This window comes from Aethalodelphis obliquidens, unplaced genomic scaffold (genome assembly GCF_003676395.1).
Source record: "Aethalodelphis obliquidens isolate GAN/ISIS:26980383/991018 unplaced genomic scaffold, ASM367639v1 scaffold13, whole genome shotgun sequence".
Lineage (NCBI taxonomy): Eukaryota > Metazoa > Chordata > Mammalia > Artiodactyla > Delphinidae > Aethalodelphis > Aethalodelphis obliquidens.
In genome coordinates this window covers 7,596,305-7,617,087 of record NW_020837957.1, presented here as the reverse complement: position 1 = coordinate 7,617,087, position 20,783 = coordinate 7,596,305, and the positions used below count along the sequence as shown (strand labels likewise).

General features: G+C 37.6%; 1 protein-coding gene across 4 annotated transcripts in view; it reads right to left on the bottom strand.

The window, feature by feature from the left end:
• CTH (cystathionine gamma-lyase) overlaps positions 1-20,408 on the bottom strand; it is a 23,601-nt gene extending 3,193 nt beyond the window's left edge. Inside the window, exons 1-11 of one of the 4 annotated variants that reach the window (XM_027114069.1) lie at positions 19,804-20,404; positions 17,695-17,795; positions 16,278-16,359; positions 14,601-14,696; positions 12,000-12,109; positions 9,795-9,926; positions 6,597-6,654; positions 6,077-6,154; positions 4,341-4,493; positions 2,917-3,038; positions 1,051-1,103 (exon numbers count right to left, since the gene is read on the bottom strand). In XM_027114069.1, the coding sequence (XP_026969870.1) occupies positions 1,051-1,103; positions 2,917-3,038; positions 4,341-4,493; positions 6,077-6,154; positions 6,597-6,654; positions 9,795-9,926; positions 12,000-12,109; positions 14,601-14,696; positions 16,278-16,359; positions 17,695-17,795; positions 19,804-19,879 (1,061 nt within the window). In that variant the 5' untranslated portion in view covers positions 19,880-20,404. Of the gene's footprint in view, positions 1-1,050; positions 1,104-2,916; positions 3,039-4,340; positions 4,494-6,076; positions 6,155-6,596; positions 6,655-9,794; positions 9,927-11,999; positions 12,110-14,600; positions 14,697-16,277; positions 16,360-17,694; positions 17,796-19,803 lie in introns of all 4 variants that reach the window. The other 3 variants (XM_027114071.1, XM_027114070.1, XM_027114072.1) reach the window with 3 other exon arrangements.
• Positions 20,409-20,783: the final 375 nt, after the last annotated feature.

The following is a 20,783-nucleotide window of genomic DNA, read 5'->3' as shown; positions in this document are numbered from 1 at the left end:
AAAAAAAAAAAAAAAAAAAAAAAAAAAAAAGAAATGTTCATGAAAATTAAAACATAGAAACATACCATGCATTTAATACAGTTGAAAATTAATAGGTAATGATATTGATTTATCCCTGTAATAATTATAATATATGGTCATAGAAACGTAAAAAGAAAAACAGGATGTAGCTCAGGAATGCTTGCTGGGACAGATAATCATTAAATAATAATCATTATTTTAATTATTAATATTATTTTATGGATGAAAAGATTGAAGCACAAAGGTTAAGTGATTGATGTTCTCAAATCCAGATCAAGGCTGCTTTAAACTCTCCACTCACAGTTTCTGACGCAAAGCCTCAAGAGTGAAGTTGCTAACATATTCCTGTGTGACATTTGATTCATCAGCAAAACTTTCTGAACCGTTGTTTCCTTGTCTGTAATATAAGCTGTTGGACTCCCTGATCTTAGGCTGTTTTGTGTTCTATTATCCTCTGGTGCTTTGATAAAATTAGATGAATTGGTTGGGTCAGTTAATGAAGGGTCAGGAACACAGTTGAATTTTGGGTTTATGTCACAGATGACACAGAGCCATTTACCCCACAGAAAACAGAAAACAAACAGACTTGATGGTAACTAGCTGGGCTCTCCTCTGATAAATAAGAGTATGGAGGGTTTTTTTTTTTTTATCAGAAACACATTCTCAATTTCCCCTGGAGTCTTAAAATCAGCCCTTCTGGTACAAAGTCTCCAACCTCCCTTCCAGAGCAGAGTGGAGTAGAACAAGTGGCCCTGGTTCGGAGGTCAGAGAATTACTGCTGGAATCTCCTTCAGGCAAATAGGAAAAAAGCAAAATTTGGGAGGACGCAGCTTACTGTTTAGTAGCCCCCATTAGATTTTTATCAGGGTCTCCATTCTATGGAGTTAGAGTCCATTCCAACTAGATAGTGCCATGCTGCTCTTATTGCTAAATATCTTGAATGATCCCCGATTTTATCCTACTCCTTTTCCAAACAATCATTACAGCTGAAATCAAAGTTAAAATACTGAGAAAAACAGAAATACTTACGGAAGCTCAGCAAGACTTTCATATCCTCCTAAGCTCTCAGCCAGTGTAAATAGCTGTGGCAAAGAAAATATTAATATAGATATTCTACTAAAATAAAAATACTAAAATCTAAAAATAAATGTTGTTGATAAAATGGCCTCGGGACGGGGGATGGAAAATGGTGCAATTATGAATAAACTACAAATTGGATAAAAACTTGGAGAAAAAATCAGAATAAAATCCATAACAATGATTTCACCAGACTTTTTTTTAAATTAATTAATTTATTTATTTTACTTATTTTGGCTGCATTGGGTCTTTGTTGCTGCGCCCGGGCTTTCTCTAGCTGCAGTGAGTGGGGGCTACTCTTCATTGCAGTGCACAGGCTTCTCATTGTGGTGGCTTCTCTTGCTGTGGAGCACGGGCTCTAGACACATGGGCTTCAGTAGTTGTGGCTCGCGGGCTCTAGAGCACAGGCTTAGTAGTTGTGGCGCACAGCCTTAGTTGCTCCGCAGCATGTGGTATCTTCCCAGCCTAGGGCTCGAACCTGTGTCCCCTGCATTGGCAGGCAGATTCTTAACCACTGCGCCACCAGGGAAGGCCCAATTAGACATATTATGTGTTAACTTTTAAAACATTAAAAGTTGATCGGTACTTCCCTGGTGGCACAGTGGTTAAGACTCCACACTCCCAATGCAGGGGGCCCAGGTTCGATCCCTGGCCAGGGAACTAGATCCCACATGCATGCCACAACTAAGAGTTCATGTGCCACAACTAAGGAGACGGTGAGCTGCAACTAAGGAGCCCACATGCTGCAACTAAGGAGCAGACGAAGACCAACTAAGGAGCCCTTGAGCCGCAAGGAAGGAGCCCGCCTGCCACAACTAATAAAAGGAGCCCATGTGCCGCAACTAAGGAGCCAATGAGGCACAACTAAGGAGCCCTTGAGCTGCAACTAAGACCCAGCACAATAACATGAGCTCTAAAACCTCAGAATTATTACACTTGAGACCTAGCTCTGTGGTTACCCTTTAAATAAAAATCTCTAAATGTTTATCAAGTTATACAAACTTACTCATTAATATGTATCACTCACTAAATTAATACATCTATTTAACCCCTTCCTAGGGAAGAAGGGAAAAAAACTTGGTTGTTGTATTTAGTGTTATAGTGTCATAGAATTTCACAACATGTTAAAAATTCTTCTCACAACTGTGTTAAATCAAATGTGCACTACTATATTTCTGATTTTAGAAGTGGACAAATTTTAGAACCAATAGAACTTTGACTAATCCAGAGGCATCCTTTTCTTTAGATCTGTAGTATTTAAAACTCAGTCTTAAATACATTACTGCATGAGCTCAAAGTAAGCCCAAAGTATGGAGTTACACAGGTCTCTCTCGCAGGGCCCCTGAGAGCCTTCTGCCTCTGTGAACATTAGGCAAAGGCCTCCCTTCCGTCACTCCAGGCAGATGCAGCCTGGGTGGTGCAGGGTTTAGAAAGCCATTCCTAGGCTGGATTTCAGAACAGTCTTTCGTCATTGCAGTGACCACACACTACTGCGGTTTCATATAATACTTCATTTGAAAAGACGGTTCACTTTAAATTTAAAAACCAATGGATTAGAACATTCTGTCTCTCTCAAATGGACGGCAGTGTGCAGAGTTAAATAAGTTAAGTAAGCAGATTCATATATCTGCTACTGCAACACTCTTGTTTCAAGTGATTTTCCAACCCAAAGCATTTCATGACAAAGAGGCTTGTGGGTGTGAACTCCAGGTACAACAACATTAATATGAGTCAGGTGGAAGTGAGAAATAATGACTATAATAATGTTATAAGAAGGTCTTAAGGTCTACAGTTTAAAAAACTAGTTTGAAAGTTTACCTTTAGGTTCTTGAGGAAAGTCTCAGCATGTTGAAGGGAGCCCTTGATATAAAAGGTGATCATCCCTGGGCAACCTGTGCACTGACGCTTTGCCAGCTCATGCTGAGGATGAGAGGGCAGTCCTGTAGTCATAAGGTATAATGAATGTCTTATTTTAGAGTCAAACATGTAATTTCAGAACAACAACAAAATCACCATTTGCTTAAGTCAACTGCAAATAAGCCTAATAATGAGCTTTATGCCATGTTGACATCTGACCTCTTGTTCTGGTCCCTGTCTATCTCTCTAGCTTCATTTTGACCTATCTTTTCTGGTCTCTCCTTGCTCTAGCCATGCCAGCTTTCTTTACACCAGTGGCATCACACTCTTTTTCATCTTGGGACTTTTGCATATGCTGTCTCTTTAACCTGGAACATTCTCTCCACTGACCGCCCCCTTCCCTCTGTTAATTATATCCTCTGTAATTTTTTTGCTTAATGTCTGTCTTATCCACCAGACTAACTCCAAGAGGAGAAAGCTATTTCTTTTATTAATAATTGGATCCTAGTTCTGAGTGCAAGGCCTGGCCCATGGTTGGCTTTAATAAACACTTATGGAAAAAATCTGAAATGTCTTGTCCATGACCTTTTAACAAATGCTACCCACTCCTCAGGGCATAGCCCAAAACTTTTCTCCCGTCCTCCATTCAAAATGCACACCAGTCAACAGCTCTATACCTAGTGTACATATTAGGGCATTTAATCTCATATGTATTTCTGCCTTGCCTTATCTAAATTCCTTAAGGGCAGGGATCAAGCCTAATTCTCCTTTACACCCAAGACTACATGGATGCACACCTCAAAAGGATTTAAAAGAATTATTTACTTAAGACGACCAGACCACAATTAAAAAGTCTGGTAAAATAAATTCAAAGAGTAACATGTAAGTCTGCTAACTCACATGAGCATTTCTAGATGTTATAAAGGTGAAGAAATTCCAAAAAAATGTAATAGAATTTCGGGGGAGTTTTGGTACCAAGTATCAAGTCTCAATCTATATCAGATAAAAGTTAGAGCTAATGCAGAATATCAGACTGATAAGATTACCAGCAAATTACTGGAAAGTATAAGGTTGCAATCCTGGAACAGGTATACACAAACCTTCAAGCTAAAGACAGGAACATCAAATATGTAAGATTAATTTTTTAACATCCAAGCAACCACTAGACTATAAACAACTCTAGGCCAGAGATCATGTCCATCTTCTTTACCATCAGACCCACCAAAAAGCCTGACACACAGACACACAAAAAGCTCAATAAGTGAACAACATAAAAATACATGAAAGCACCTAACTTACAAACAAATGTTACATAAACAGGATGCATAGGATAACACTTAAAATCCTAGTGTAAGCATATGTGCTTAGAAAGCAGATTAACATACCGGGATAAATAACCTTTTCTACCCAAGGATTAGACTCCAAAAACTGAGCAACTGCCATTCCATTTTCGAAATGCTTCTCCATGCGGATTTGTAGAGTCTTCAGACCTCGATTGCAGAGGTAACAGTCAATAGGAGATGGAACTGCTCCAAGAGCTGCAAAATGAACGTGTCCTGGATTAGTCTGAAGGTGAGGAGGCGCCCAGAAAATCCTCTCACTGCTCTTTTTCATTATAGTGACTCTGAGAAGTTAGCTACAAAGCCCAATGTTTGAGTTTTAGTGGGAAAAATTAATATATCAAATTAGAAACATGAGAATGAAGCATAAAACATGCTTAGTGAAATGGGCTTTAAAATGAGAGGGGAGGGCTTCCCTGGTGGCACAGTGGTTAAGAATCCACCTGCCAATGCAGAGGACACGGGTTCGAGCCCTGGTCTGGGAAGATCCCACATGCCGTGGGGCAACTAAGCCCGTGAGCCACAGCTACTGATCTGGAGTGCCACAACTACTGAAGCCCACGTGCCTAGAACCCATGCTCTGCAACAAGAGAAGCCACTTCAATTAGAAGTCCACGCACCGCTACAAAGAGTAGCCCCTGCTCACCGCAACTAGAGAAAGCCCACGCACAGCAACTAAGACCCACGCAGCCAAAAATAAATCAATAAATTTATTTTTAAAAAAATGAGAGGGAAAATGAATTATCCTGAAAATTAAGTACAAATACAATGATATGAACTTTTCAAATATGAGCATCAATAGTCTTTTCTATGATTTTAATGAAAGGACATAGTTTAATCTTGTATTTCTTTGACAGAGTATTATAATACACAGAGAAAATAGCAGTTCAGCTCCTATTATTTCTGAGTGTTCTACCAATATTCTATTTAGCTTTTGTCTAAAGCAGCCTGTGATTTCCCATGCCTCCAGGATACGTGCCTCAATCCTTTTTTTTTTTTTTTTTTGTAAATGAAAGGAATTTATCAAGCAATAAATTTTGGTTTCCTTCCTCAGTGCCCCCTTTTGCTACCCAACATGTATTCCCTGGAAGGGGATTTTTATTCCTAATTATGTTTGTATCTTATCTTTCCGTCAAATCACAGTGGTTAAATCAAGTCTCTTTCAATAAACCCTTCTCCATACCTGAGATAAGAAAACAATCTAAACAGAAAACAGACGTTTAGACACCTGTTGAAAAATATAAGTTTATATGTTAAGTGCCATTTAAAAGTTATCATCATTTCAGATACAAAAGGTATAGTATAAGAAAGCCATCATTCCAAATGTTTAAAAAAAAAGACAAAAGAATCCATTAAGTCATAAAACTAAAAATTCACTTGAGGGACTTCCTTGGTGGTCCAGTGGTTAAGACTCCACGCTTCCAATGCAAGGGGCGCGGGTTTGATCCCTGGTCGGGGAACTAAGATCCTACGTGATGCTCGGTGGGACAGAAAAAAACAAAAATTTACTTGAGCTATACCAAATTATGATCAAAATTAACATGGCTTTGAAAAATAACAAAACGTATCTCTTGGTCATGTTGTAAAGCCCTATTATGTTATAACTGTATTTTTATAACCCAATTTCTCTTTCCTCTAAAAAATCAGAATTTTTCCCACTATTTCTCATTTCTTCCTAAATTAGTGGAATGCTATCACTTCACAGCACTTAGTGGAAATACAAATATCAAATGTAGTCACTTTGAGAGTATAAGGGGAAATTTGGGTTTTTTAATACTTACAATTTTGCAAGAATCGGAGCCTATCATGAAGCCTCTCAGAATTAAGTGACACTAAGCCCATCACAACATCACTGTGGCCTAAAAAAAACAAAACAAAAACAAAAAACTTTAAGTTAAAAACAACATATGTTTATTCCTCAGCTTATAATTTCTAAAATGTGACTTTCACTTGAAAAAACTCTGGGAAAAATCCCTATAGAATCAGTTTAAATAAACTTTAGCAAAAGCTATACCTTAAACAATAAAATTAAAATCATGTAAAAATTAAATATTTCTTTTTAAGCTATCATCAGGATAAAAATGTAACATTTATAGTACATTTTAATCCTCTGCTGTTAAATCATGAGCATAGTTTTGTCTGCTATAAATGAAGTCCTATATTTAATCAAAGTATTTTCTTACTTTCTACATGAGTCACAGAGAAAACCTGAATAATAGAAGTAAAGGGATAAAAGGATAAAGTCTTATGCTACTTTCATCTATTGATGGAAAAGAACGTTCTAAGTGAAGACTGTCTTACCATTCATATATTTTGTTGCTGAATACATACAAATATCAGCTCCCAGAGCCAAAGGCCGCTGAAAAGAATAAAAGGTTTTTATTCCAAATGGGAAATCACTTGAAAGTATGCTTCATTGCCTGCCTATTTATTATTGTAAATTCCATTCCTATTCTAACTTTTAAAAATACGCACATCTTAAAATTTCCAGGAGCTCTGGTATTATCTTTCCCTTTCCTCCCTCACACCAAATAAAAATACAAAGTATTAGAACCAGTATTAAATCCAAAGGCACAAATTTTCTGGAAATAGCAGATAAACTCAGGTCAACAGGTCTTCTGAACTTGTTTCTTTAGAGCAGTTGCTGACTAGCCCCTAAATTTATTACCTTTAGCAGAGATGTTGGCATTTTATGACTCAGTAAACACGGAATAGTTGACACAAACATTTAGCAATTGTTCTGTCAAATAAGTATAAAAGTGATTTGCTTAGGTTTTTAATCATTAAAACCTTATAATGTATGCTGTGGTTATTTATTGATTTGCCATGATCTTGACTCTTAATTACTCTTTTATTATACTAGTTTTGTCAAGTGTAAAATCACTTATAAGGAAATTTGTTTAGATTGTTTTCCCTCACTGAACTTTCCTGCAAAGTAATTCTTTAGTCTTAGATGTCTTTGTTTACGGTGAAAATTAAACTAATAATCAACTTATTCACTAAATAATGTAATATCAACATCTTTCCATTTAAATTTCCTTTAAAATAAAGTGTGTGTGTGTGTGTGTGTGTGTGCGTGCGCATGCACGCGCACGCATGTGTGTGTGTGTGTGTGTTTAACCTCCCTAGCTGGGGGCTATGGGACTTTTCATTTAGGGTTTCAAAAATAGGACATTTTAAGTGTGGTATTCCTCAAAGCACTCTCTACATATGTGTTTGCTCATCTCTAAAGTGATGAGTCAAACTAGATGTTGTGTGAGGTCTCTTCCAGTGCTAACATTCTGTAAACTCTATGGTCAAAAGGAAAAATAAAAACCAATAACTAACAACTGTTGATGCCATTATGCTCCAAGAATCATGAGTTACTTTACATAACCCAGTGAAGCACTTTACATAACCCAGTGAAGCATTGTTCAAAATACTTTACCTAACTCAATAAAATCAGTATGTTTATGACTAATTGTACAGATGGGGAAAAGGGACTAAGAAAAATAAAATAGATCACTCAGATTTAAAAAACTGGTAGAGACAGGACTCAGACTACCAGAATTCAGAGGTTCTACGTGGAAACTTTATGAGACTTATAAAAGATCAAGAAGACAAAAGACAGGAAAGACAGAACATACCCACTTTTCATGAGTGTAAAATAATGAGAGGATCTTTTCAGAAGATTTGCTTTGTGGAACCAAATGTGGTTCCACATTTGGTTTGTGGTTGCCTAGGGACACTGTGATTCTGATTAATTCAACTGGAATGAATCCAGACTGAAATGAAGCAAATTGCAGTCCCTGGCATGAGGAATGTGATGTGGGCTTCAGAAAGGTGGAAAAACTGGACCTATTTTAGTGACAACAATAGGAGAAAAAGGGCCAGGCCTGATGAGTAACCTGGGCAGGCCCAGCTAAAATGATTCATGCGATCTCTTTGGGAATATACAGGACTCATGATGACTCAGCTAGAGCAATCCTATGCTATAATAACTGCCCTACTGTAAGTGGTAGATGGGGTAAGGAGTTGGGATAAAGACTCCAAGAGTGAAAATCACCTGGGACAAATAGATGATGCCAGGAGATTTTCACTTGGAAACAGACTGCCTTACTTGATATAAGAATCAGCTGGGGCTTCCCTGGTGGCGCAGTGGTTGAGAGTCCGCCTGCTGATGCAGGGGACACGGGTTCGTGCCCCGGTCCGGGAAGATCCCACATGTCATGGAGCGGCTGGGCCCGTGAGCCATGGCCGCTGAGCCTGCGCGTCCGGAGCCTGTGCTCCGTGACGGGAGAGGCCACAACAGTGAGAGGCCCGCATAGCAAAAAAAAAAAAAAAAAGAATCAGCTGAAGCTATATCATGAGCCAAAGGTAGATGACACATGAAGCCATCTGAACACATTGTAGCCAGGAAATGTGTTTCAGGAAAGGAAGGTAAAACATGGTAGTGCCTTCCGAATAAAATGGAGTAAGGTGAAGAACAGCTTTGTGCAGACTCTTAGGGAGTCAGCCAACTTCAGGGACCCAGAACAGAAGCAGGGAATATAAACAATTGAGCTTGTAAACATATGCCTAATTGAAGAGTTGGAGAAAATGAGCTCGGGTTTCAGGAGCTCTGCAGAATAAAGGTGAACTACAGGAGGTGTAATAAGAATGACCACAGGATACAGACAAAAAGGAAATAGCAGGGAGATGGTAACTCCTAATAAAGAAAGGAAACAGAGTTAGGTTACTCAGAGGAAACAAAAGGAGAACGTGTGGGGAAAAGGCAGACAACCAGTCAATTATAGAGAGATCCCAAGATGATCTACCAAAAGGAGCAAAGCAGAAAAGAAGAATCTGGAAAAATGTACAAGAAAAGAAAGAAAGGAATTGCAGATGAATGGGAGGGTTTGAGTGGGGAAGAGATGTATGTAGAGGACAGGCAGGAAAAGAGAGAGTCTAAAAGGAGCACTGTAAAGGAGCTGTACTCACAGATACAAGGTGAAACATGGAGTAGAAATTCATGATACAAATAAGGTAAAGATATAGAGGGCAGGGCATGGTCTTTGAAGCACTGAGGGAAGACAAACTAGAAAGAGGGAAGACAAATGGAGAAATAATGTGTGATGTACACTGAGATGTCATTGAGTATAGCTTTTCTCTTCCTTTTATTTGAAAAGTTAGCCAGGTTTAAATATATATAAAATAATATAACTGACCTGGAACCAAAACATAAACATTGAAACCCCTACTATGTGTAAGGCACTGACATATACAATCATATAATACGGCCAGGTCTTCAGAGACTTTACACAGAGAACTTAAAAGCTTTAATTAAGACAACATTTAAAACACACAAAGTCCCACACAACATATTAACGTAGTGTTGAAAAGATATTAACTAATGGTAGGAAAGATCCAATTTTAATTCTTTGTCTAATCAATAATTATAAGCAGATTTCATGTAATTTAATGTAAACAAGTCCTTCCTCTCCTAATTACAGGTACCTGTGTAGTCTACTAATCATTTACCTGGAAATATGCCGACATAAAAGTGTTATCCACGACCAAAATAATGTCTCCATGTTTATGGACAGTATGTGCACAGGCTTCAATGTCAATCATCTTCAAGATAGGGTTTGTGGGAGTTTCAATCCAAACAAGCTAAAACAATTCAGTAAATGACAATAGTTTGTAAAAACACACTGCCAAACATCTATCTCATATACTGTAACCATCTGGGAGGCTACATTGGAAGACCATAGATGATGAAGTTTAAAGGTTTGAATCTGAATCCCAGCCCCATGAATTTCTAAGAAGTCATCATAGGTAAGTAACTAACCCTCTACGTTCTTCCAATTTTTTATCTATACAATAGGATTGATAATATTTACCTTATACAGTTGTTGTAAGGATCAAATGAGATAGTGTACATATAAGCAGAAAAGCATTCAAGTTAATTATTGTAATTATTTTCCATTAAAAAGAGGATGAATTCCAAAGAGATAGTTCAATGTCTGGGAATTTTGTTCTCAAAGATAAATAACATAGGTTGTCTAAGTTTACATTCTGGAATTTTCAGTAAAGAGAACTATCTCTATGATGCCAAAAATATCCTGAATAGTAACTTAACGCCAGATGCACTAGAACCTACAAAATAAGTCCCCAGAACTTGAAGAAGAGAATGGGTTTTAGAGTGAGGAAGAAAAGTGACACACACAACAGAAAACCTGGCCACAGCTCACTTAAGAGACAGTATCATATTTATCTGTCTATTCAAAAACCAAGCACAATCCAGGCACATCATTGATGTTTGATAGTTATAGAAAAGACCAAAGAAAAGAATTCTGTTTGTTAAACAAGCTGCCACTGTATTGATTGACATTATCCACAGCTTTCTTTTTAAAAGGATTAATGGTTATTTTTTCTATGTAAATGGACAAGTGGTCTGGTTTAACTCTCTTCCTACTCTAGAGTTTTACTGTAGAAAAGACATGGTAGTTAAAATAATGCATATTCTACAAGAACAGAATTATTTAAGAACATATAAAAATTTATTTCTGGGTAAGAATTTATTATTCTCATTCATAATAAAAATTAATTAAAATAAAAATAAGTAAATAAATACAAAGTAGATTTTACGTAGACTTAAAAAATCTACTTCAAATGATGAGGCAGACATTTCAGGGGGAAAAAATGTATTAATTCAAGTTGGTAAAGAGGCACTATATAAAGTTCTATTGACAAGAATTAATATACACACAATATGCTTTCCTCCCTTAGAAAGACTCAGACCATCTATTTTAATAAGAATCTTTTCTCCCAAGCAAGAAAACAAACAAAAAACAACAACAAAAAAAAAAACAAGTTCCTTTAAAAAGAAGCCTTAATCACTCAAAGCTCACCCTGGTGTTAATCTTCAAAGTAACTTGTGTGAGAAAAGTTTTTCATTTTTTAGCATTCACTGCAACATAATCTTGAGTACAATTCAAACCTTTTAATCATTAGCAAAAAGTTGGGAAAGGCTGATACTTATAAAAGGCACTGGTCCTTCTTTTCCCCATGCAGAATTTCAATGAAGTCCCAAGAAAGAATATCACATATGCCATTCATTCCAGCACAAAACACCTTCCGGTGGCATACAAGCTTCCCAGGATGGAAGCTAAAGACTGCTTGTGGCTCATTCTCTGTTTCTATCATTTTGCTGAAGTATCCCTTAGAACCCTTAAAACTATGCTTAGGGTTTGGGGGCTTCCTTACAAGCTTCCTTTTCTGTAACCCAAACTCTGTGGTGACTTTTGTTACCAAGACTAGCTTGGTAATGCAGTTAAGAATTGTCTGCTTTTGCTAACAAATTTTTTAACAGTCATCATGTATTGGGTACTGTAATAAGCATTTCATACGCCTTATCTCATTTAGTTCACACAATCACCTTTCAATAAGGCAGGTACAATTGTCCCCATTTTGCAAATGAAAAAAAATGAGACTTTGGTTAAATAATTTGCCCATGATAATACACCAACCATGATACAGAATTAGAATTTGAATCCCACTACAGAATGCACACACCTAACCATTATGCTATACTACACAGAAGTCAGACCTATCCTCATCTTGATGGTTTCCAATGGCTTCCAGTAAAATTTGTTATTCAGATTTAAATTATTTCCTCAAGCAAACAGGAATGATGAAAACAAAACATCACAAGGAAAATAAACAAACTGAAAACTGAGTTACCTTGGTTTCTGGAGTAATAGCTGCCTCTAACAATTTGGTTTTTGAACAATCAACAAAAGAAATCTTTAATCCAAATTCAGTTGCCACCTGCCTGAAGTACCTGTTTGTACCTGAGGCAGAAGAGAATCAGATAAAATGAAAAGAAAACTGTATTAGGAAATATTAATTCCTTAAAAGTATAAACACTTAAAAAATATAAGGAAGTGTCAATCACCAATAAAGAAACAACTAAAAGCAATTCTACTTTGTTTGAATAGTTTGACCTTCTCATATACTAAAGAATATAAGGCTTAAATTTTAAACTAAAAATCAGAGTCAAATAAAATACACTTGATACCCACACCAAGTTGTGTGAAGCAGAAAATGTTTCTTAAAATACACAATCTCTACTCTTCAAACATGAAGTGGCATGCTTCCTGAAATATCAATATCTTTTTAAAACAATTCCTTCCTACTACTCAAATCTAAAATAAATGAACTGGGACTTCCCTGGTGGTCCAGTGGTTAAGACCCCAGGCTCCTAATACAGGAGGCCCAGGTTCGATCACTGGTCAAAGAACTAGATCCCACATGCCACAACTAAGACCCAGCGCCACTAAATAAATAAATAAATAAATAAAATTTAAAAAAATAAAATAAATGAATCAATGCCAATGAAATATTCAAAATAAAATTTCAAACTGATTATACTTTGGTAAGAGAAAAGAATTGGTTTTTATCCTTTGTTCTTTCTCAATCTTTTTGTTATGCGGTTCTGAAAGCTTTAGTAGACAAATGAGACAATGTAAATCAAACTACTAGAGTTTTACAGTGAAAGAAGATAAATCATTCAACTTAGAATGGCTTCTTTTAAAAATACGGTTCTGGATTTGATGTATATATATGCAAATTTAAAGAAAAATTTGCTGTTATTGATAGTGAACCAAAAAAGAAAAAAAAAATTATCATCAAAGATATACTGGAGGGACTTCCCTGGTGGTGCAGTGGTTGAGAGTCCGCCTGCTGATGCAGGGGACACGGGTTCATGCCCCAGTCTGGGAGGATACCACATGCCGCAGAGCGGCTGGGTCCGTGAGCCATGGCTGCTGGGCCTGCGGGTTCGGAGCCTGTGCTCCGCAACGGAAGAGGCCACAACAATGAGAGGCCTGCGTACCGCAAAAAAAAAAAAAAAAGATATACTGGAGGGACTTCCCTGGTGGTGCAATGGTTAAGAATCTGCCTGCCAATGCAGGGGACAAGGGTTTGATTCCTGGTCCGGGAAGATCCCACATGCTGTGGAGAAACTAAGCCCATGCGCTGCAACTACTGAGCCTGTGCTCTAGAGCCTGCGTGCTTCAACTACTGAAGCCTGTGCACCTAGAGCCCGTGCTCTGCAACAAGAAGCCACGGCAGTGAGAAGCCCACGCACAGCAACAGAGAATAGCCCCTGCTCTCCTCAACTAGAGAAAGCCCACAGGCAGCAACGAAGACCCAATGCAGCCAATAAATAAATAAATACATTTATTTTTTTAAAAAAGATATACTGGACTTTTGGTAGACTGATCCTAGGTAATATAAGATAGAAAAAGAATGTAAAGAATTGTTAAAAAATCAACAGCAATTTTCAAGATTTTGTACCTATGTTTACCAAAAGGTTTTTATAATACATTATAATAGTAACGAAAAATTTGATTTTTCTATAATTTCAATTCATCAGACTATCATAGGGTACTATGATAAAATATAAAGCATTTTGCAAATTTCTGAGAGGGATAAAATGATTACTAAGAGTAAGTCTCTTCCTTCAAAGAACTTACAGATTTAACTTTTTGTTCAAATAGGAGATATATAAAATGATAATAATATTCCATAAATCACATTTTAATTATTTGGAAACATTTGGTATATATGTATAATATACTTACAAAATTTTTTGCTGTTGTTTTGAACACAAAAATCAGTCTTACTTAAAGGTAAGGGCAACTTGTCTTCCTTACCTTCCCACTTACCACTTTATATAACTAGCATTTAAACAATTTGGAATGAAAGTTCTTAAATTTGTATCCATGGATAGGTTTCAAGGGGTAAGGGTCCTTGGAGAGGAGCCTTATCATTTTAAAATTAAAATGATAAACGTTGGGTATAGTCTTAAGTGCATTTTTTGGAAAGAGGTCTATAGCTTTCAACAGCTTTTCAGAAGCTTCCCTAAAAAAAAAAACGCAGGGGGTGGGGTGGTTAAGGGTTGGGTAGAGTTAAGCCCTTTGAGAATGACTTGGGTTATAGACCATCTTCACTGGAGGTAAACATTTTTAATTACACTAGAACACTCTCTCTTTAAACACTATCTTCTCTAGAGTAGAATATATCTGGGATAAGCTCATTCCAGCTGCTTAAATAAAATTATTATTAAGCAACCTCTCTTATAAGCAAGTTCTGGAGCATAGACCCTAAGTGTTTATGCTCCTCCTTTATCAAGTGTGAACCAGCATAGAGTTGTTCATCATATTTTGAAAAGGTAATCAATAGTCAATAATCCTGGTAGCACTGTTAATATAATTCAGGACCCATTTTATTGTCTTTCAAATATCAGCTGAAACAACATGAATGAGAGAGGTCACCTACCTCCATACACATCATCCATACAAATAATTTGGTCTCCTGCTTTTAAGAGATGGGTAACAGTCACAGTGGCTGCTAAACCTGAAGCAAAGGCCAAACCTAAGGTAAAAACCAAGTTAGAGTAAGCCAAAATGTCAGAACTATAGGTTAAAAACACCTACAGTATTTAGTTGCATTACTTTATATCCCTCTCTCTGCTGACTGAAAGACAACCGTCACTACTGAGTCACCAGAAATCCCCTGATTAATACCATTATAAAATCCCCCTTTCTATTTCAAAAATAAAATATCTTTAAAATAAAAATACTTAATTCTGCTCTGGTTATAACATTTCTCTGAAAAGCTTCAAAGAAATAATTCTTTACAAAATTCGGAGACAAAAGACCAATTGCCAATTAAATTACACTTTAAAAGTATCAAACTCTAAAGAAATTTCAAACTTGAGGAATAGAGCTAAGATATGATTCATCCATTAACTATATGGATATGCAGTTGAGAAAATATTTTAACAAAACTCACAATCAGACCTGATAAATTTAATAAATTTTATTTTTTTAATTTTTTAATGTGGATTCTCTTTAAACACATGTGATCCTGAATCTCATATTGAACAAAAATAGTGAAAATGAATAATAAAAAATAACTGGCATTGTACACATTAAACACTGTAAAGAAAAATATCCTGATAAAATATCAGTGTATCACCTTGATGATAAAAATCACTTGTGACCAGTAGATGGGATATCCAATTAACTTGGAAAATGTAATTTTTGCAAAGTTTTTTCAGAAAAGTTGAGGTTGACATTGCAGTTCTCTACTAAGCAGATCTGTGGTCCAACAATGAATTCATACAGAAAGCTAACCTTTAAATCCCATTCAAAACAACCGTGTTTTCTGGAGCCCACCTGAAAAAAGTGTCTGGCATATGAACCCTCAGCCTTTATAATTTCTGTGGGAAATAATATTCCCCACACATTACTAAATTTAAGAAATTTAGTGTTTAAAAAACTCCCCCTCTCACCCCAAATAAAAGAAACTCCCCCAATCCCAAACAAACACCAAAGCTCATATTAACATTTCTGATTCCTACACTCTTGCTGTGAGAAAACTCCTAAGACTCTCCTTTTTTAAATTCACGATTCTGCCCTCATTTAGTATCATTTGTATAGAAAGTACAAAGATGATTTAACAGCCGTCCACTCCCTTCACGGAAGAAATTCAAGTTTTGAGGCGTTAATCCCTAATCTCCCAAAGCACAGTATCAAGGGTACCTGGCTATTGCAAATGTTCCTTGGTGCTACTCTCAGGCACAAAATAGCAGGTGAATGAACCAGAGTATAAGAAAGCTTATATTCTCATAGGTGGTATTATAAAACTTAGTTAATTTGTATCTATTTATACTGACAGCTTCAGACGAAGAGTACGTTTACATGAATTCTAAGTGGCAAATTCTGCCATTTTGCCTCTCTTCATATTTATTTTCACCTTATAATTACACATATACATATGAAGTCAGCTGTGGGACCTCAAGCAAATAATTCAATGTCATAAAAAAATAAGAGTTTTGAACTAGCTAATCCTTATTTCTTTCCAATTCTACATTCTGTACCTCTGTAATTTTTTCTATACAAATAAGAATGGATTCTAGATTTTACAAACTTTGAAATGAAAATCACTTACTGTACTTAGCCCCATCCAGTGCTGCCACTGCTTTTTCCAAGCAATTCCTGGTGGGATTTCCAGAACGGCTGTACTCAAAACCCTGAAGGAAAGAAGTTAGAGTTCATCCTAAGAGATTTAAATTTATTATCAGGGTCTTAACATAGACATTTCCTCAACTACAGGTCCATCCTGCCATGTCTTTCTGTTATTTATCTATTACATGTCTTGCCATTAGACAGAAGCATCACTGTTGTGGCCGTAGTGGTATGGAGAGATCCTGAAGTCAGCCAAACTGGGTAAGAATTCTGTGTCTGCCACTTACGAGCTACATGCCCATAGGTTAGTTACTTAATATTTCCCAGAGTCAATCTCCATACCTTTAAAATGGGAATAAAATACAGATATCTACTTCATAAAATTGATGTGAAGATAAAATGAGATAAGTTCTCTGCATGATGCCTGGCATGTGCTAACCACTAGATAAATGGTGGTTTTTATGTTACAGTCACCTCTACCCATTAATCTAGGGATATTAGGAAACAGGAACCACCTGAACCAACAGAGTAAACCTATTTCTAACCTGCACTTCATTTCCTAAAAAATAAGTGTTGTGAGCTCTGTTTAGCATCTAACAGGAAGCTATGAACAGATCTTACAAATGCTCGAAGTTCAGATCTTTGCTCTACAAAAGCAACTCAAAAAAGAGAGTAATTCTCGGCAAAACAGCTCTATACAACCCCTTTTTAAATTTTGCATTATATTCCTTTTACATGTATGACACTATACTACCTGAATTCATCCAGTCATTTTATTTGATTTATTTAGTTTTATTGAGGTATAGTTGATGTACAATATTACATAAGTTTCATGTGTACAGCATAATGATTCACAATTTTTAGAGGTTATATTCCATTTGTAGTCATTATAAAATATTGGCTATATTCCCTGTGCCGTACTATATATTCTTGTAGCTTATTTATTTCATATAGTAGTTTGTACCTCTTAATCCCCTACCTTAACCTCCCTCCCCGCTTCCCTCTCCCCACTAGTAACCACTAGTTTGTTCTCTGTATCTGTGAGTCTGTTTTTTTGTTGTTGTTGTTATATTCACTAGTTACTTTTATTTCTTACATTCCACATATAAGTGATATCATACAGTATTTGTCAGTCTCTGTCTGTATCCAGTCATTTTATTTAATCCTCACAATCTGCTCTAAAGAATGTAAAGCCAAATGTTACAGGGAATGTCAGTGCCAGAATTCAAAGCCAGGACTTAAACACTCACTAAAAATCCTATACATACTTTTCTCCTCCTGCCCCACATGGCACATAACAAAACACAACCACTCTTTACACCTGTTTCTGATTCAGGAGCTCCCAGTATTAGAGATAGATATAGATGTGGCTATAGATATAGATATTTAAGTTTTGTTGCCTTTTTTGTCTCCTTGTTTTTGACAAACTGAGTAGACATTTTATAGGGCTCCAGGATATCCTCATTACTGGCCACCATCACCTCCTTGATGTGACCTGCAGCTGTACTCCAGACAGAAAAAAAAGTTTAGATTCATGTGGCTATTGCCATGGAAAGGTAGTCCATGTCTCCCTAAATATTCACTGCAGAGATTTAACTTTGTGGTTGGGGAGGGGGGTGGGGGGAGAAGCATATTTCAGTGCCAATTCTCACGCTCATTCATTCAATGACTTTCCAGATGGAAGTGGAGAGTTAGATGCTTCTCATTCAGCTCCTCAAATTCTCTTTAGTGCTCTCAACTGACATTTTAAAGATATTAAGAGGAGTTTGTGGATTTTACCACCCCTGCTGCCTCTCTGAAAACATTTAATTGTTAATATCACAGCTAAATTATTAACTTTTGTACTAAATGCTAAAGCTTGGGCAGCTACACATTCACAAAGCCCTACACGAGGAAGAAACTTGGAAGACAGGTTGTGTACACAATTTGATTACAAAATATAGTAGCTAGAAGTATCCTAAACCAGTTGTAGAAATGCCCTTAGAACTCTACTTCACAAAACAAAGGGCCACGTCTAAAAGAATTTTCCTCAACTTATATAACATAACACACTAAAGAGGTGTTTGAAGTATAATCAAGGTTTTGGATCTACAAAGTGTATTCAATTACAGTTGACACTTGAACAACTGCCGGGTTAGGGCACCGACCCCCTGCTCAGTGGAAAATCCATGTACAACTTATAGTCAGCCCTCCATATCCGAGGTTCCTCCATATCTGTGGTTTATGTCCCCAGATTCAACCAACTGCAGATTATTCAGCACTGTAGTATTTACTATTGAAAAAAATCAACATATAAGTGGACCTGCACAGTTCAAACCCCTGTTGTTCAAGGGTCAACTGTAATTTCTTCTGGACCTCAGCAACTTTTAAATACTCCAAGATCCATCAAGTATGCTACCATAAAAGGAAAAGCTATGTAATGAACACAGAGGCCTATCTCATCTATGACTCTGGGTAGGTTCCTTTTCTATAAAAAGTACATAATATCTGTCTTGCTCTCTAACCTGGTTGTTGTCCAGATCAAACAGAAAAAGTGCAAATATGAACACCATGAAATAGCAAACTACTGAGCAGTTATAATGTACAATGCAGCTTAACATACATATCAACAACTTATGTGGTAGGTACTATTATTAACCCATTTACACAGGATCAACCTGAGGCTTAAGATAAGTCAAGTAACTTGCTCAAGACCAACTGGCTAAAAAGAGGTGTTGTCAGAATTCAAACCTAGGTCCTCTGACTACATGATTTAAGCTCTTAATTACTAAACCACAATGATGCAATGGGTTAGACTATTGCTAGCATTACTGTAGTATAGCACAGGATAGACTAATGCCCAAGAGTGGGTGGGGTTCCAGAGCAGTACTGCATTGGAATCCCGGCTCTGCTGCTTACTAGCCAGGTGGACTTTGCATTGATACTTATCCCCAAACCTCAGGTTTTTCATGAGGGAAATAAGAACCTAGTTCATACTAGAATTGCTGTAAGGATTATCTGAGGCAATATATGTAATACACATGATAGAATGTAACTATGAATCTGGCTCAATGGCTATTAATAACTACTGGAATAATATTGGGAGTTAATAGCTACTGGGAATAATCTTGATTCCAGGTGAGTTATGAGACTCTTAATTTTTTTCTTAGTTGACTCCTTACTATATCTTTACAATTTTTGTTGCTAAAGGTAACTTAAGGAAGTTATGACACTCAGTTTTGAACTGCAAATTTGCCAAAATCACATGAATATCAGTCCAAATCTATAGGGCATGTTGGACAAACTGTTCCTTCCAGTCCTGCTTATCAAAAGAAATGCTTATCAAAAGAAATATGATCATTGAACCATTCAATACAAAGCTTTATTACAAGGAGGTTTACAGGTGTAGTAAACATCATTCCTGATATACACAAATTAAACCTCACAAATTACTTGTGTGCCTTCTTAATTTATAAGCCATCTCTCTTTTACCGCCCAACACTGGACCGCCCCAGACAGACCCAGCTCACCAAGTGCCGGCCAGGAGCCCCTTGCTTGAACGTGGTGGACAGTGAGATGGGAGGCACTACAGCGTGGGAAGTCCATTGCTCTGGTTCCTGGCCCACGTGGATGGCCTGCGTAGCGAAATGTTGGAACCTAGGCAGGAAACCGTGTGGGGAGGCGTCTTTTTCCTGCATGCTGATCTGCGAAGGAAGGTGAGAGTTAAAGGGCAAGGAAGATAAAACTGTGAAACTGGTGAGTCGGGGCTTGAAAAAGACACCGAAGAATTAGGCGAAAGAGAGGTAAAGGTATGCCCAGCAGGGTGACCAGCGGCGAGCGCACAAAAGCCGGACTGTAGCTGAGACTCTATTAGCGGGCCGGGAGCTTTGCTTCACCTCGGGGCGGAACCACCGCGACCCAATGAGCGCAGGCCCCTACGCGGTCCCTGCTCCTCATTGGCCGGCAGCGGAGGCGTCGCCCGGAGCGTCGCCGCCAACCGTCTGGCACAGGACTTGGAGTGAAGCCGGGGTCCCTGGGCCCCTTGGTTGGTCCCTGCTGGTGAAATTCCTGAGTCCCGGCCCAAGGGAAGCTTCATTGCTGGCTCCTGTGAGCCACCCAGGCGTCTGTGTGACCTCAGACCGGAGGTTCGCCAGAGATGTGCAAATAAACTGCCTTGACACTGAAACCGAGTAACCTGTAAACAGGCCACGCAAATATCCTCCTCTTACCGTAGCCCTTGCCCCAACCCCTCCCACCTCCACCAACCACCCTTTGTCCTGAGGGCGGCTCTGACGGACGAAGCGACAAAGTGGAGATCGGTGACGAAAACGGTAGCCCAAGCTGCCAAATGTGCAGCTGGGATTCTCATAAACTGAGGGCAGCCTGCCTTTGAAACAACGCTGAATTCTGTAATGACCCAGTAATTATGTTGATTGAAACAGGAGTGAGGGTCATATTTTTCTTAGGTAATAGTAGAGCTACTGTGATAAGGATCTCTAAGCAGGATTCC